At 32.1% G+C, this 14,030-nt stretch overlaps 3 protein-coding genes across 3 annotated transcripts; 2 read left to right on the forward strand and 1 right to left on the reverse strand.

Annotated features, from left to right (window-relative positions):
• The first annotated feature begins 53 nt into the window (after positions 1-53).
• Positions 54-7,329, forward strand: LOC123706883 (integrator complex subunit 3 homolog). The gene is made up of 5 exons (XM_045656462.1): positions 54-212; positions 419-3,010; positions 3,216-3,341; positions 3,886-4,014; positions 6,076-7,329. Exons 1-5 carry the CDS (start codon positions 138-140, stop codon positions 6,139-6,141), a joined length of 2,988 nt encoding a protein of 995 aa, XP_045512418.1. The 5' UTR covers positions 54-137; the 3' UTR covers positions 6,142-7,329.
• A 29-nt stretch (positions 7,330-7,358) lies between these two features.
• LOC123706884 (small glutamine-rich tetratricopeptide repeat-containing protein beta-like) lies at positions 7,359-9,115 on the reverse strand. Its single transcript, XM_045656463.1, has 5 exons — positions 8,548-9,115; positions 8,269-8,422; positions 8,099-8,199; positions 7,915-8,038; positions 7,359-7,815 (listed from the first exon to the last, which is right to left on the reverse strand). The coding sequence occupies exons 1-5, from the start codon at positions 8,788-8,790 to the stop codon at positions 7,715-7,717; spliced, it is 723 nt and encodes a 240-aa protein (XP_045512419.1). The 5' UTR covers positions 8,791-9,115; the 3' UTR covers positions 7,359-7,714.
• A 169-nt stretch (positions 9,116-9,284) lies between these two features.
• On the forward strand, positions 9,285-14,030 carry LOC123707447 (arrestin domain-containing protein 17). The gene is made up of 8 exons (XM_045657494.1): positions 9,285-9,544; positions 9,664-9,819; positions 9,905-10,116; positions 10,321-10,503; positions 10,820-11,008; positions 11,136-11,309; positions 11,737-11,824; positions 13,023-14,030. The coding sequence occupies exons 1-8, from the start codon at positions 9,430-9,432 to the stop codon at positions 13,166-13,168; spliced, it is 1,263 nt and encodes a 420-aa protein (XP_045513450.1). The 5' UTR covers positions 9,285-9,429; the 3' UTR covers positions 13,169-14,030.

Genomic DNA, 14,030 nt, shown 5'->3' on the forward strand with positions numbered 1-14,030 from the left:
AACGTACTATGATGTCATATTGTTATTTATTAACTGTGGTAGTGTATTGCTTTTAAAATATTTTTTTCTTACGTTAGCCATGCAGGCGAGCGCTGTTGGAAAAATATTTATTTTACGTAAATAAAGTCATTAGAAAAATGGAACAAATGAAAGTTAATTCGCCTAAGCTTTTTGTGTGCACTGCCATAGAAAACAAAGATGAAATAGAAGAGGTATTTTCTACTTTTACTACCAACAAAGATTCATTTGGTCAGCCATGTCGATTTTATTTTCGTATCGAGTCCGTGGCGGCGCTGCAATGTGGCGCGAATATTTAATTTTCTATAGGCGATTTTTTTTTTCTTGGTTTTATTAACTCTGTGTAAGTTTTAAATATTGCATCGTAATGATTTATATTCCAATTTTTTACTTATTTCAGAGGTACGAGAAAGCTTACATCAATTTTCAATCGCTAGTTGCCGACTGTAGTGAAAAAGAAGCTCATGACGCACTTAACAATGCAGTTTGTAAAAACCATGAAGATATATCTCTTGGAATGCTTATGTCAATTCTTACAGAACCTCAGAATTCCACAAAATGCTATAGAGACTTAACACTTATTACAAGAGACGGATTTACCTGTGTTCTTAATAATTTGTCAAATTTAATTCTTGAAAGATATTTAAAATTTCATGACACAACACGAAATCAATTATTGTGGCTTGTAAAGGAAATGATAAGAAATTCCGTTTCTGGAGTAGATAGTGTTTGTTGGAATTTAATGCGTTATGCTTCTGGTGGAGATATAACACCTAAAAATATTTTTTTAGTGGAATCACTGCTGGACATTTACATAGATAATAAATCATGGCTAGATAAATATCCAGTATTAATATGTATGGTTGTGTATACATATTTGAGATTAATAGAAGATCATAATGTACCACATTTAATGACTCTCAGACAAAAGGAAGTCAACTTTGTTATATCATTGATAAGAGAACACTTTGATGAAATCCTAAGTTTGGGAAGGGATTTGGTTCGTTTACTTCAAAATGTTGCAAGGATTCCTGAATTTAATCAACTTTGGCAAGACATTCTTCTAAACCCTAAAACATTATCATCAACATTTACAAATGTATTGCAGTTATTACAAACAAGAACATCGAGAAGGTATTTACAATCAAGACTTACTCCTGATATGGAACGTAAATTGGTCTTCTTAACATCACAGGTCCGATTTGGGCACCATAAAAAATATCAAGAATGGTTTCAAAGACAATATCTTGCTACCCCTGAATCTCAATCATTACGCAGTGATATGATTCGCTTCATTGTGGGTGTGATTCATCCTACTAATGAATTACTCTGTTCTGACATCATTCCAAGATGGGCAGTCATTGGATGGCTTTTAACAACTTGTACATCAAATGTAGCAGCATCTAATGCTAAATTGGCACTATTCTATGATTGGCTCTTCTATGACCCTGAAAAAGACAATATAATGAATATAGAGCCTGCAATTTTGGTCATGCATCATTCCATGAGATCACATCCAGCCGTCACTGCAACATTACTTGATTTCTTATGTCGTATAATACCCAACTTTTATCCATCATTTTCTGATAAGGTACGACAAGGCATATTCAATTCCTTACAGCAAATCATTGAAAAAAGAGTGCTTCCAAACTTACAGCCGTTGTTTGATTCACCAAAATTAGATCGCGAATTACGCACAACGGTAAGGGATACTTTCAAAGAGTTCTGCAGTAATGGAGAAGGGGTGTCAGGTTTGAGAGAGGAAGGAATTGAAGACTTACCTAGAGGAGGTCCAGATGAACCAGCCTTCTCAGATGACGAAGATGAAACGACACCAATTATTGCAGAAGATACAGATGACGATGACTTGCCACTATCCGAGGTTCGTGCTCGAGAGCGACCCGAGCTGGCCGCGGCTCTACCAACAGCTTTGAGGCCCTTCGCAGAAACACTTTTGGATGAAAGAACTGCGGCTGCTGCCACAGCCCTTCTCAATGCGTGCACACCTCCAATGCCTACGCCAATAGCACTTGCGGATTTATTTGCTGCAGTTTTACAAGATTTACCCCCACTTAAAATCAGTGCAAACCCGACACCATCTGAACTTGATTTAAATTTGAGTTCGCCAATATTTTCTATGTTCGAACTGCTCTTTGCAAATTCAAATGACTCGAAACGCAAATTAATTTTAGAGACATTTAAAGAAATACACGCACAAAATTCCGTTCCCAGTGTAGGCTTTTCCTTACTGTTCTATTTAAAAATATGCTACGAAAAGGATCGTCGCGTGGAACGTGATCCTGCCAAAAAGAGAAATGTTAAGTTTAAAATGGACATTTATAAGACATATTGTAGTAATTTAGAACTTAAAATTGTTGAATGTTTAGTTAATGATTTTGAGAAATGCCAAGAATGTGATTCTAACATATTAGTATGGTTAATATCGGATGTATATAGAGAATTTAAAGATCAAGTTCAAAATCATATCAAATTATTGCATATAATCGTTTCTACAATCGATGCAGGGCAATTGCAAAGACTAGTGTGTCTGACATTACAAGGGAACTTGATGATGTTCAAAACTGACGATTTTACAACAATGCTTACAACAAGTTTAAATTGGGAGACATTTGAGCAATATTGTCTATGGCAGTTGCTTACCGCACACGAAATATCCGTAGAAGATGTACTTCCAATAATTCCGAAATTATCGTATAGAGAGCACGCAGAGGCCCTGACATCTGTTTTATTAATGTTAAAGCAAGAAAAGCCGTCGCAAGAGGTGGTCAGACAAATGTTCTGCCGGACGGTGGATGATGAAGACACTTTTGTGGTGTCCACTGTCATGTATTGGTGTCAGGATTATGAGGAGAAAGTAGCAGATCTATTAGCGGTACTATTAAGCACACGATATCCAGGTACGAGTCCGAATAAAAGAAAACGTCCTGGTAAACACACAATTCCGCCGAATGCGCCGCCTTCAGCTGAATTAGTAAGTATAATGAACATACATATATAAAAATTAACTGGTTTTAAAACAAATAAGTATCGAGTTAAAGATTCAAGTGTTGAAACCATATTATTTTTATACGGAAAATAAAATAAGCATAGAATTACTTAGTTGCTATGAATAATTATTTGACACACAAAACATGCTCAAAATCTAATAAACACCTATAATGCAGTATTTCTTTTAGGTTCTTGGTCACTTGGAGCAAATAAGAATATGCTGTGTAGAACAAGACGATATGTCAATTTTCAAAACTGAATGTTTGCAGAAAGCGTTACAGCACTCGCAATCAAATAGCAACGATAACTTAAAGGTATATTACTAGCTCTGCCCTTTCACCTGCGTTAGTTCCATCTAGCCATTTTGTTTATATAGCCTCGCGCATCCAAACAAACTTCTCAGCTGTAAAATATTTTTAAGCCTTTCAATTAATATTTTTTTTTATGAATGGATATAAATACTATCTAAGCTAAAATTATTGTTTCGCCGAGATTCGAACCCGCGACCTCTGCGTCTTACTGGTTGTACTTTAATCGAATACTTATTTGTAATCTTTGGATAAGGTAAAATACTTATCACGCTCGCTAATAATGATCATTACAATTAAGACTTAATCTGAATACTCTATAAAGTGAGTTGTGAACTAATCCTGTTTGGTGATCAATACTATAGTAATATATTTTCTAAAGTATAATCAGCTTTACGACTTTTTAATATTAGAGATGGTATTATGGTCAGTTAAGTAATATAAAAAAACGTGTTGAATTGAAAACTTCTTATGGGTTTTTGAAGTTGGTAAAAATTTGAATATATACAATTCTACAATTACTGTTTTAATCAATGTTATATAATTTCAGAGACAGTATATGGATTTGTTTTCTTTGGCTTGGGAAGATGAACTACCAATGCTTAGGCGGGCAAGGAAAATGGCTTCCAACTCAATGCCACTCAACCAGAACTTACACTCATCAAATGAGGATAGCGAGGTAACTTCAACGTTTAATTACATGTCATGTAAGGTTTTATAGATCATAAAATATTCTATATGGAAATCAAGCTATTGGCCAGTCTGAATATCAATACTGCGGTCGTACTTTTCATGTCGGCTGGGCATCAACAGATTTTTCTATGTGCGCGGTTTATAAATATATATATGTATATACTAGCTGCCCCCGCGAACTTCATTTCTCCTTAATGTGGTTTTAGTTAGCCTTAATACCGTGACACGAAAGAATAATTTCACTGTATTATCGTCACTATAATTTGAATTTGATTGGCTATGCTAACACCAAAAATTTTAAAAAGTAGAACTAATTGAATTTCTCGGTATTTCTTATCTTTACTACAAAATAAATGTAATTTATACTTTAGCCTCAATAACACGTGGTAATCATGATATTGAATTGTAGCTTATATGACACGTTTGTCGGTTTACCATAGCAGTGCCCTCTATTGATTACTTACTCAATCCAGTCGAAAAGTATCGACATCTGTTATAATCTTTTGGAGTTGACAGATAATTGTGACTGTCAATTAATTATAGACAAATAATTTGCAATAAAATAAAATTGCAAGATCTAAGCTATCCTATCTCTTAAGTTGGACCAGACTGCTCACGGTGTGCCAATTTAATTTAGAATCGGTTAAGTAGTTTAGGAGTCCATCGCGGACAAACATCGTGACAGGAGATTTATATATATTAAGATATACTAGCGGACCCCACAGACTTCGTTCTGTCAAAAAGATTTGAAATATGGCAATTTTTTGTTGCTACCAATTTTATAGTCGGCGCAAAAAATTCTCATGCGGGTGATGGTTCTGCCATCACCCTGATGATACGCCGATGTGTGAGGTTCAACTCGGGTGACCAAAGTATCTTCGCTTCCACGAACTTTGGCCACTCTTCTGTGACCCACTAAAAAACCCCGACTGGGATGTCTGCTAGAGGGCTTCAAACTAAGAGGCGAACTTAGTGTTCAAACCTGATTGGAAAATAATCTAAAAGGATAGTGGGAACCTAAAAGTGACAAATATTTAAAAATTGTGTGCCTCGTTGATATATTTTCCTATTAGAATGTATTCAAATAATTTTGCTCACATAGGGATATTAAATTAATAATTCAGATTTTGACAGATGTAATGACGTGAAAACATATGCATTTTATGTCGCATGACGAAACTAAAATAAAAGAAATAATATCGCGAAGCAAACCAAATTAAAAATCAGTACTAATGATCTATAGCACTCACATTTTTTGACTATTCAACTTGGTCGGGTTCGCGATATTATCACTTGTTGTGTTTCGGAACGCAACATTGCTTAGACAACAGTGAGTACTTGTAATTTAATATGAACTTTATTGAATAGCAATAAAGTTCAAATTGACTCTACATTTTATTTACAAAACGTTGTATGGGAAAAAGAAAAGGGCTGTTTTAGGGGTTTCCCGGAAATTATTCGAATTTTTCTCGCCGTAAAAACCAACCTTAGACTTCAACGAACATTTTAAAAAAGAATTGGTACAATTGGTCCAGGCGTTGTAGAGTTATGCGCTTACTAACACATCTTGCGATTCATTTTTATATTATAGATATTTTAGATCAAAAATATAATGACTAGTATCAAGTTGATCAGCAGAATGAGAGACCACCATAAAGACATGTATGGGTGAATTAGTATTTTTTCATCGTCAAAAAATATGTTATACAAATAATCTCAAGATGATCTATATGCAGAAATAAATATTACATCAAATTTTCTGTTCTAAAAATCGGAGATATTAGCAGAACTTAACGGTGGTTTTGTCACGAATTCATTTACGTAAATTATTTTTTTTAATTTGTACGCATAATTTTTACATTCCAAAACTTAACTACTCATCAATTATACGATTTTATTTATTAATTTAATTTGTATTCTGCTGGTGCTACCCAATTTAAAATTATGTATATATTTGAGCAATTGTTCTAAAATACAAGACTCTGATTATACACTAAAAACTTGATGAAAAATTTCTAATTGAAAATTGAAATAAATTATTTTTCAGGAGGAAGAAATCGTCAAACCGAAGCAAGCAAAGCGTAGAAAGAAAGCAATATCGGATAGTGATTGACATATCTCCAGTAAGAATTATGGCAATTTCAAACACCAAAGTGCGGCTCATAAATACTTTTTAAAGTGAGTGTTACCTTACAGTACATGGTACAATTCTAAGGCCTGTTATTGAGATATTTCAAATTAACTTTAATTTTAGTGTTGTTTTTTAAAGTTTGCCAGTAACTCCCATTAATCTTCACTACAGTTATTTATTAATTTTATAATTGTAATAGAATATTTATTTGTCATGAAACTAGTACAAAGTATGGATATATAGAATTTCCAAGAAGTGCATGGTTTGTAAAATTCTGATGTTTCCAATAGGAACTTTAAGTAGGTTGGATTGTCTCAAATGATTTGTAAATGGTTAGAAATAAATACTTAACATGTCTGTTTGTACTGAAGTTACTACTCCAAAAAAGATATAATATATAAATTATAACTTGCATATAAACTATGTTGACAAGAAATTTAGGACTTAAACCTTAACGCTTACGTAAACATAACTTGAAACAATCTACTTGAGTATATATATGTAAGTATTGATTATGCAATCTATTAAAAAAAATGTATTGGTTAGTTTGCAATATATAAAATTTATTGTCACACTGACAACAATATGATTGTCATAAGAACTCAAACTATATCACAAAATAATAAGTATATTGAATATTGTATTTAGTATTCATAAAGTTTTACTAAAGGCCTTAGAAAAATACATTCCTTTGTTTTTTTTTTAATTTACCAGAAACCTGTACTTCAGAAACTAAGTTGCTTATTGGTGAATGGAGAGATCATAGGAAAGGCTATAAATTGAATTTTTCACTATTATATACATCATATTACTGTGTAATATTAATGTTGTCTTAAGCCACCTAGTATTAATGTTTTTATAAATTTATGCTTTTTACAGTGGCAAGTGACACAGTCTGTGGCATTTTAATTTTATGTACATGTAATAGTTGTTTTAGCATTAAGTATACATTTGGAAATTAATCATAGGTAATTTCAGCCAATGATCAGGTGATGGTAAATATTACCTTTATTTTATTGTAAATTTTGACACCATCTTGTAGTCATTGTAAAATATATTGTTATACAGATTATTTTTATGTTTCGCGTGTATAGTGTTGGACTTATTTTAAGTGTAAGGTACACGACCAAGAATTTAAGCAAAAAATGTTATATGCAATTTTCGAAATACATTTTACACTAGGTTCAATAAAGTATTTCCCCATATAAGTGGATGTTTTTTATTCAGAACAAACTCATTTTTATTCAATTACATTTTGATATACATAAAGTTTTCCATGTCTTTCAATAACTTTACAAATAAGATAAAAATTTAAAAAATTTTGAACCATTTAAAAACATCTATAATAAAAATTTAGAAAATTTAAAATATAATAGCATATTTATTTTTATAATAATTTGCAAATGGACCGAAAAGTAATAACTGGAAAGAATAATTTCTTGGCTTTGGTAAAGATGGGATGTCATATCGTATAAATTGTATATAGGTAACAAAACAGTCAACCACCAGAACACAGTTGTTAAGGGATTTTACAATATTGCTATAAATATGTTTACTAAAGTTGTTTTCCCTGTTTAAACCTATGCCTGGCCTGTGCCTTGCTATATTTTTTCTTTTCTGGTAGTAAATTTTCTTTTTCAGATTGGTCATTTGTAGCTGAAAATAAAGTAACTATTATACTTAGAACTAAGAATATGTAACTAATTATATGTCCAATACATATATGTTAAGAATTACTGTTTTGAAAATTGTTACCTAAATCAGGTGGTGGCTGTAAGGATTTTCCTGCACTCCAAGCAGTCATAAGTGTTGATGTCTTTCCTATTGCAAAGCCTATTCCAGAAAGAGCTATGGAAAAGGCTACCATACTTATAGGATTCTGAGAAAAGAAATTCAATTAGACAGTTATTTTTAAGTCAAATAATTTAAGTTAACTTACCGTTAATGTTGGATTTGCTGTCAATGTGTAATCCAATATGACCACTCCAATACCTATAATAAGTCCCACAATTGTACAGATCCAGATCACATTCTGACTGCCTAAAAACAAATGACTAATTACCTATATTCTAAATATTGTCTATATTAATGCTATAAACAATAACTTACCCTTTAAATTATGTTTCTGTAGTTCAGTAACATCTTTTATAAACTCCATTAATTTAGTATTATGAGGTTCAAGCTGTAAGGCTCTTGTGTAGGATATAATAGCCTCATCATACAATCCACTAGCAGCTTCAACTTCAGCCCGACGAAAGTAACCCTAAGTCATATAGAAAAATCATTGAAAAAAGTATAATTAGTACTAGATAAATTAGAGTTTTCCTGACAGTTGGATTATGTTGATATATATTTATAAGATAGCAACATTATTTTTAATTTTTTTACCTTTGCCCAGTGTGGTTGTAGTTTTATGGTTTCATTAGCATCTTGTAGAGACAGATAATGTTGATCCAATTTGAGAAATGCAAATGATCTGTTACTGTATAATACATAGTTATTAGGATCCATTTTTATTGCTTGTGTGTAATGTAGGACAGCTTCTATATATTTCTCATTTTTAACACATTCATTACCCTTATTTTTAAGTTCTTCAGCAGATAACTTAACAGTTTCACTCTTGGAATCCATTGTGATATTTGGTATTACCAAAATTCAGCTTTAAGTACTTGCTTCCCTATAATATTTAAAACTTCACAAAAGTTATTGAGCACCTTAGGAAAGCTTCTGACTTTAACACTTAAAGACTAAAATAATAAATAATTAATTAAATTATATACAGTTTAACGAAAATTATGAACATAGATTTTTGTTTATATTAATGACTTGAAAACAAGTCACTGCTCATTTCAAACAGTATAACGACACAGGGATTAATTAGTGTATCAACTACTACTATTTAAAAAAATCTAATTAAGTAAATACTTATATTAGCATTTAAACAGGTTACAATTAATTTTTCGTTTAATTATTCATCACGTGAATGTCATGTTTAAAAAAAAGATTTCAATATTATGCTTTATAGTTTCAACACTTGTAAATTGTCAGTGGACAATTTGCCGATTTAAAACTAAAAGATCTTGGAAGAAAAAACAAAAAATATGTCAATATTCATATTTAAATCGTCGATGTCAATACCACAAAATTTATAAAGAGTTAAACTAGACAGTATACACTTCAGTCAGTTCTAAATTATAGGTGATAAGTGTTAGGTTACGGACTACGGAGTCTCGTCTCGGTGTTTTCTTCTGCATTAATAGTTTAATAACAATGGGATTAAAAGAAGCTGTCATCTACTTAGACAATCAGTGGAACACATACTATGCTGGCCAAACTGTAAATGGAAGAATAGAGTATGTCTTCGATAGTCCTAAAAAAGTTAGAGGTGAGAACCCAACATTGTGTTATGTGTGTACCTAAATGACTCACGTCGAGTTTTAAAAACTAGATCTGTATGTACCGGATTTGAATACAAATTAGTCTATATTATTGGTTTATTTTAAGGAATACACGTAAAGATTAAAGGTGAAGCACATACAGAGTGGAGTGAGAGTAAACAGGAAGAGGATACTGATGGTAAAAGTCAGTCATCAGAAACTCTTCATACAGGCAAAGAGGAGTACTTTCAAATTTCTTACTATCTATTGGGAAGTAACACTGGTAAGACAAGGAGAATTTACCTTTTAGAGTAAGATTTGTAAGTTTCAAAACAACAACTCCAAACTTGCTGTATAAATTTCAACAGGAAATGAAATTGAGATACCACCTGGGAAACAAATATATAATTTTACTTGTACTTTACCCCCTGTTCTTCCATCGTCCTTTGAAGGAGAGCATGGATATGTGCGATATACAGTTAAAGTCACTTTGGACCGCCCATGGAAGTTTGATCAAGAGACAAAAATGGCTTTTACTGTTATTAATGCTTTGGATTTAAATCTTAATCCGTCTTATAGAGTAAGTACCTAGAAATTACTAATTTATATCTAACAAAGCTCTAACAGTTTAATAAATTAAGGTATATGATATTATATTTATAATGATTATGGTAATTTTTGACATACAGAATGTGCTGAAGGGCTTAGATCTTATCCTTAGAAGTCAACATAGTTATTCAATAAATTTTACTTTCATTTAACTATAATAACTTTATATTTTTAGGAGCCTTTGCATTTTCAAATGGAGAAGACATTTTGTTGCTTTTGCTGTGCATCACCACCGCTTTGTGTGGATATAAGGGCACCTGTCACAGGATATTGTCCCGGACAAGTTATTCCTTTAACTATTGACATCGAGAATAAGAGCAATGTACAAGTACATCTTGTGAAAGTATTTTTAAGAAAGGTATGCCTACTTACAGGGATGTAACCATTGAATATTAATTAGTATAGTATACAATTTTTGGTTTGTCTATGTGATATGTGTAATAATTATGTCAGTGTAAAAATTCACAACACACATTCTTGTTTATGTAGCTATTTAATGGACTATTTAAAATATCTCTTAATATTATGAAAAATGTACTAATTCTGAAAAATTCCTAAGTGAGACTTGGGGCTTTAACTAGACTGTAAAAAGTATATGTTTAAGTTAATATTGTTCTGCCTACAAAATGTTTATTGTTTTAGATATTGTAAGTACCAAATACAAAATTTTTCAGGTAGTTACATATAGAGCTACATCCCCAAGCAATGTTACAAAAAAATCAAAAGATATTATTTTAACAATCCAAGAGGGTCCAGCACCTGCTGGGAGTACAAAACATTGGAATTTGAATATGGAGATTCCTCCCATTCCTCCTTCTAATCTTGTTAATTGTAGCATTATTGATTTGGACTATGATGTCAAGGTATGATTTTGTTATTTACTCATGAGGGAGATTAATGATATAACTAATTTATTTATAAATTCTAAAACAACATGCATGCTTAGAAATACAAGAGAACTTGATGGACTGACTTAATTCTGATATGCAGGTGGAATGTGTTGTATCAGGAATGCATATAAACCTGAAAGACAAGAAGTATATTACTATTGGAACGGTTCCCTTGGTGGGTGTTGGTGTAACTCCATCTGCGCCAGTACTCTCTGAAGGGGGTAATCAACCTGCTGTTTTACCAGTTTCTCCTGGAGAATCTGTTCAACCCTCAGTAAGTTATATTCTAACTCTTAAACACATTGTACTAAGTAAATTGTTTTTATATGATTTTACTGAAAATGAAATGTCTATATTGTATATTAATCTGCTTCTTAGTACTGCCGTTTTTCTTACCTGTATTTCTGGATACTGTTTTAGATGAGGATAAAAGGCTCCTTAAAAAAAATTAGAGAGGAGTTCATTATGAAAAATAACATTGTTATTAAACCAATAATCCTTACAAAGTGTTCAAACACCTTCATTGAACACTACTTTTAATAGTAATAAGTAGAACCTCACAGAATATTTCTCACACTTTTTCATTTTGGTCATGATTATGCGAGACTTGTCTTAATTGAATGGCCGGGATATGAAACTCATCATTCCAACTATGTTTTCAATGTTATTATTTATTTTTATTAAGTTAAAATATATTACAGGCGCCAGGAGGTGAAGGTCCTGGTGGTTGGGTCGCTCCAGGATCTGCGCCTGCGCAGCCACCTTACCAGACCCTCTATCCTACCTTGAGTAAGTGTTACATTGCCTTGGGCAAACCTGCCATGTACAGTTTTGAAAATAAAGATAAAATTTAATCTGAATACATTAGTTACCTGTTACCACACAATCTATTAGAAATATGTATAAAAAGATTTAGCAAATTTATTTACACTTCATTGCAATCTATAAACACATAGTGCAATGGGCAGGTCAATTATCGCTATTGACCATATCTCTTCCAGGCACCATTAATAATAGAACACATAAATATAAAAAATGGGGAGGAAGTGCAAACAAATAATTATTTCAAACCTGGAAAATAATATAGACACCTGATAAGCTAATAATAAATTAACAAAATGTAAAGAAAAATGTCAAATTAAAAGAAAAACTTCAGTGTATCTTTCTTAAAGATGGTATGATATTTAATTCGACCTTGCTGATCACGACTGCTGTAAAGCACTCGATCGACAAGTTAGTTATGTTGTATCATAAATGTAAAATAAAATTAACTTTAATATGATAAAAACTTATAAATTTACCTAAACCTATACAATATAAAATGATAATATGTCTCGCGTGTACACTGTTAATTATTAGTAATGCCGTGATTAATTCGTCGTAATCAGGAAAAAGTATAAATAGAAATGTCAGTTGAAGCTTCAATAAATTGTAATTCAGTTCATAACATATTGCATTTTTAAATCGTAAACAAGAGCGATAACGAAGGACAATTGAGTTACTACAGTGATTGACACCTTTATCTAAATTTGCGTTCAGTCAGTTCATGTCTTACTTGTTTTTATTTGTTCAATGAAGCTATTTCAGTACTACCTGATGCGCCAATCGATAATTCGATATTTCCATGACCAAGATAGCTCAAACGCCTTGATTGTTGATAACATTTAACAGATCCTATTAATGCTCACGTATATTTCCGCTTCTTATATTTACCATACAAAAACTTTTGCTACTGCTCTATTATGATTCTATCATGTAACATGTAAAAGCGTGAACACGGATTTTCTTACTTTTGCTCGTTATTCGTCTAACCATTCAAAAAATGTGGTCATAGTAGACATATCCACAGATTAATACACTAACCATGAGATTCAGAGTACACATAGTGGCAGGTGTGACTTCTACATATCAAAAATATTGGATTAGACGTACGGAAGTCATACGTTCATTCGATGACTTCTCACTAAACGATTGGATAAATTTTCAGCTGCGCCCGTGTACAGAGAGTCCCCGTACGGACGTAATATACAGGACCGTAATGAAACCCAGCATATGGCTATCACAGGACCTGCTAAGTTTGCGCCCTATTATCCTACGTACGCAGCAATTCAACCACCTCCATTACCACAATAAAACACTTGATTTATATTATTATACACATTATTTTAAAGTTTATGTTTTAAAGTTTGGAGTAGTTAACTGATTTTCATATTTTTGTTATAATTTCACAATAATGTGCACGTTTTTGAAAAGTAGTGTTGGCCTCGTGACTTGAGCCAGCGAATCGACATGCATCATCAGGGCATCAATAGCTCTTTAAAGTCTTATTATCTAATCCTCGCTCATATGGTGAAGGACCCAAAAAGTTGGCGACGTGTGTCAGGCACACAAGGCTAATCACATACTTCCCTATTAAGAGAAAAAATATCACGATAGACATACAGAAATCTGAAAACCAATGGTTTTGCGACACTTTGAGTTATTGTATATTTATCGTTGGTACCTATAAAATATTGTAAGATTTACTCGGCTTATAACTAGGCTTTGGTGCTATATTAAGGCTTTTCTAATGAATCTCTGTTGTTATGAGCCATATTTTACTTCTCATACTAACCAAGGTTATATATTGGCTAAGCATTTATATGTAAGTTATTAATTGGGACTGTAAAGTAATAAATGGTTGCATTAAAGAACTTAGGGTGAGAATGATTACCGAAAGATACGAGACGTTGCATTCGATTGTTTTTTGTCTAACGGACGTCAAATGATTTATAATGTTGTGTGTCAACTTGTAATAGACTAGAGATGCTGTTGACCAATCACAATCGAACAAAGCGCACGATCGTGATTTTCCTTTCCGATACGATCCGATCCGATATATTTTAAAGTCCATATTTTATTCTTAATTAATTATTACTGTTATATGAATTATATTTTATTGAATGTATTGTCTTTATAATGAATTTTTTTTTACATGTTTTGATATGTTCTATAA

The sequence above is a fragment of the Pieris brassicae genome, chromosome 3 (assembly GCF_905147105.1).
Source record: "Pieris brassicae chromosome 3, ilPieBrab1.1, whole genome shotgun sequence".
Lineage (NCBI taxonomy): Eukaryota > Metazoa > Arthropoda > Insecta > Lepidoptera > Pieridae > Pieris > Pieris brassicae.

Excerpts from the sequence above, each read along its gene's own strand:
- LOC123706883 (XM_045656462.1), top strand. The coding sequence starts at position 138 with ATGGAACAAATGAAAGTTAATTCGCCTAAGCTTTTTGTGTGCACTGCC. Across the intron at positions 213-418 it reads ACAAAGATGAAATAGAAGAG|AGGTACGAGAAAGCTTACAT; the intron begins GTATTTTCTACT and ends TACTTATTTCAG. Across the intron at positions 3,011-3,215 it reads CGCCGCCTTCAGCTGAATTA|GTTCTTGGTCACTTGGAGCA; the intron begins GTAAGTATAATG and ends TATTTCTTTTAG.
- LOC123706884 (XM_045656463.1), bottom strand. The coding sequence starts at position 8,790 with ATGGATTCCAAGAGTGAAACTGTTAAGTTATCTGCTGAAGAACTTAAA. Across the intron at positions 8,423-8,547 it reads TACAACCACACTGGGCAAAG|GGTTACTTTCGTCGGGCTGA; the intron begins GTAAAAAAATTA and ends TATATGACTTAG. Across the intron at positions 7,816-7,914 it reads ACAGCCACCACCTGATTTAG|CTACAAATGACCAATCTGAA; the intron begins GTAACAATTTTC and ends CTTTATTTTCAG.
- LOC123707447 (XM_045657494.1), top strand. The coding sequence starts at position 9,430 with ATGGGATTAAAAGAAGCTGTCATCTACTTAGACAATCAGTGGAACACA. Across the intron at positions 10,117-10,320 it reads ATCTTAATCCGTCTTATAGA|GAGCCTTTGCATTTTCAAAT; the intron begins GTAAGTACCTAG and ends TTATATTTTTAG. Across the intron at positions 11,310-11,736 it reads GAGAATCTGTTCAACCCTCA|GCGCCAGGAGGTGAAGGTCC; the intron begins GTAAGTTATATT and ends AATATATTACAG.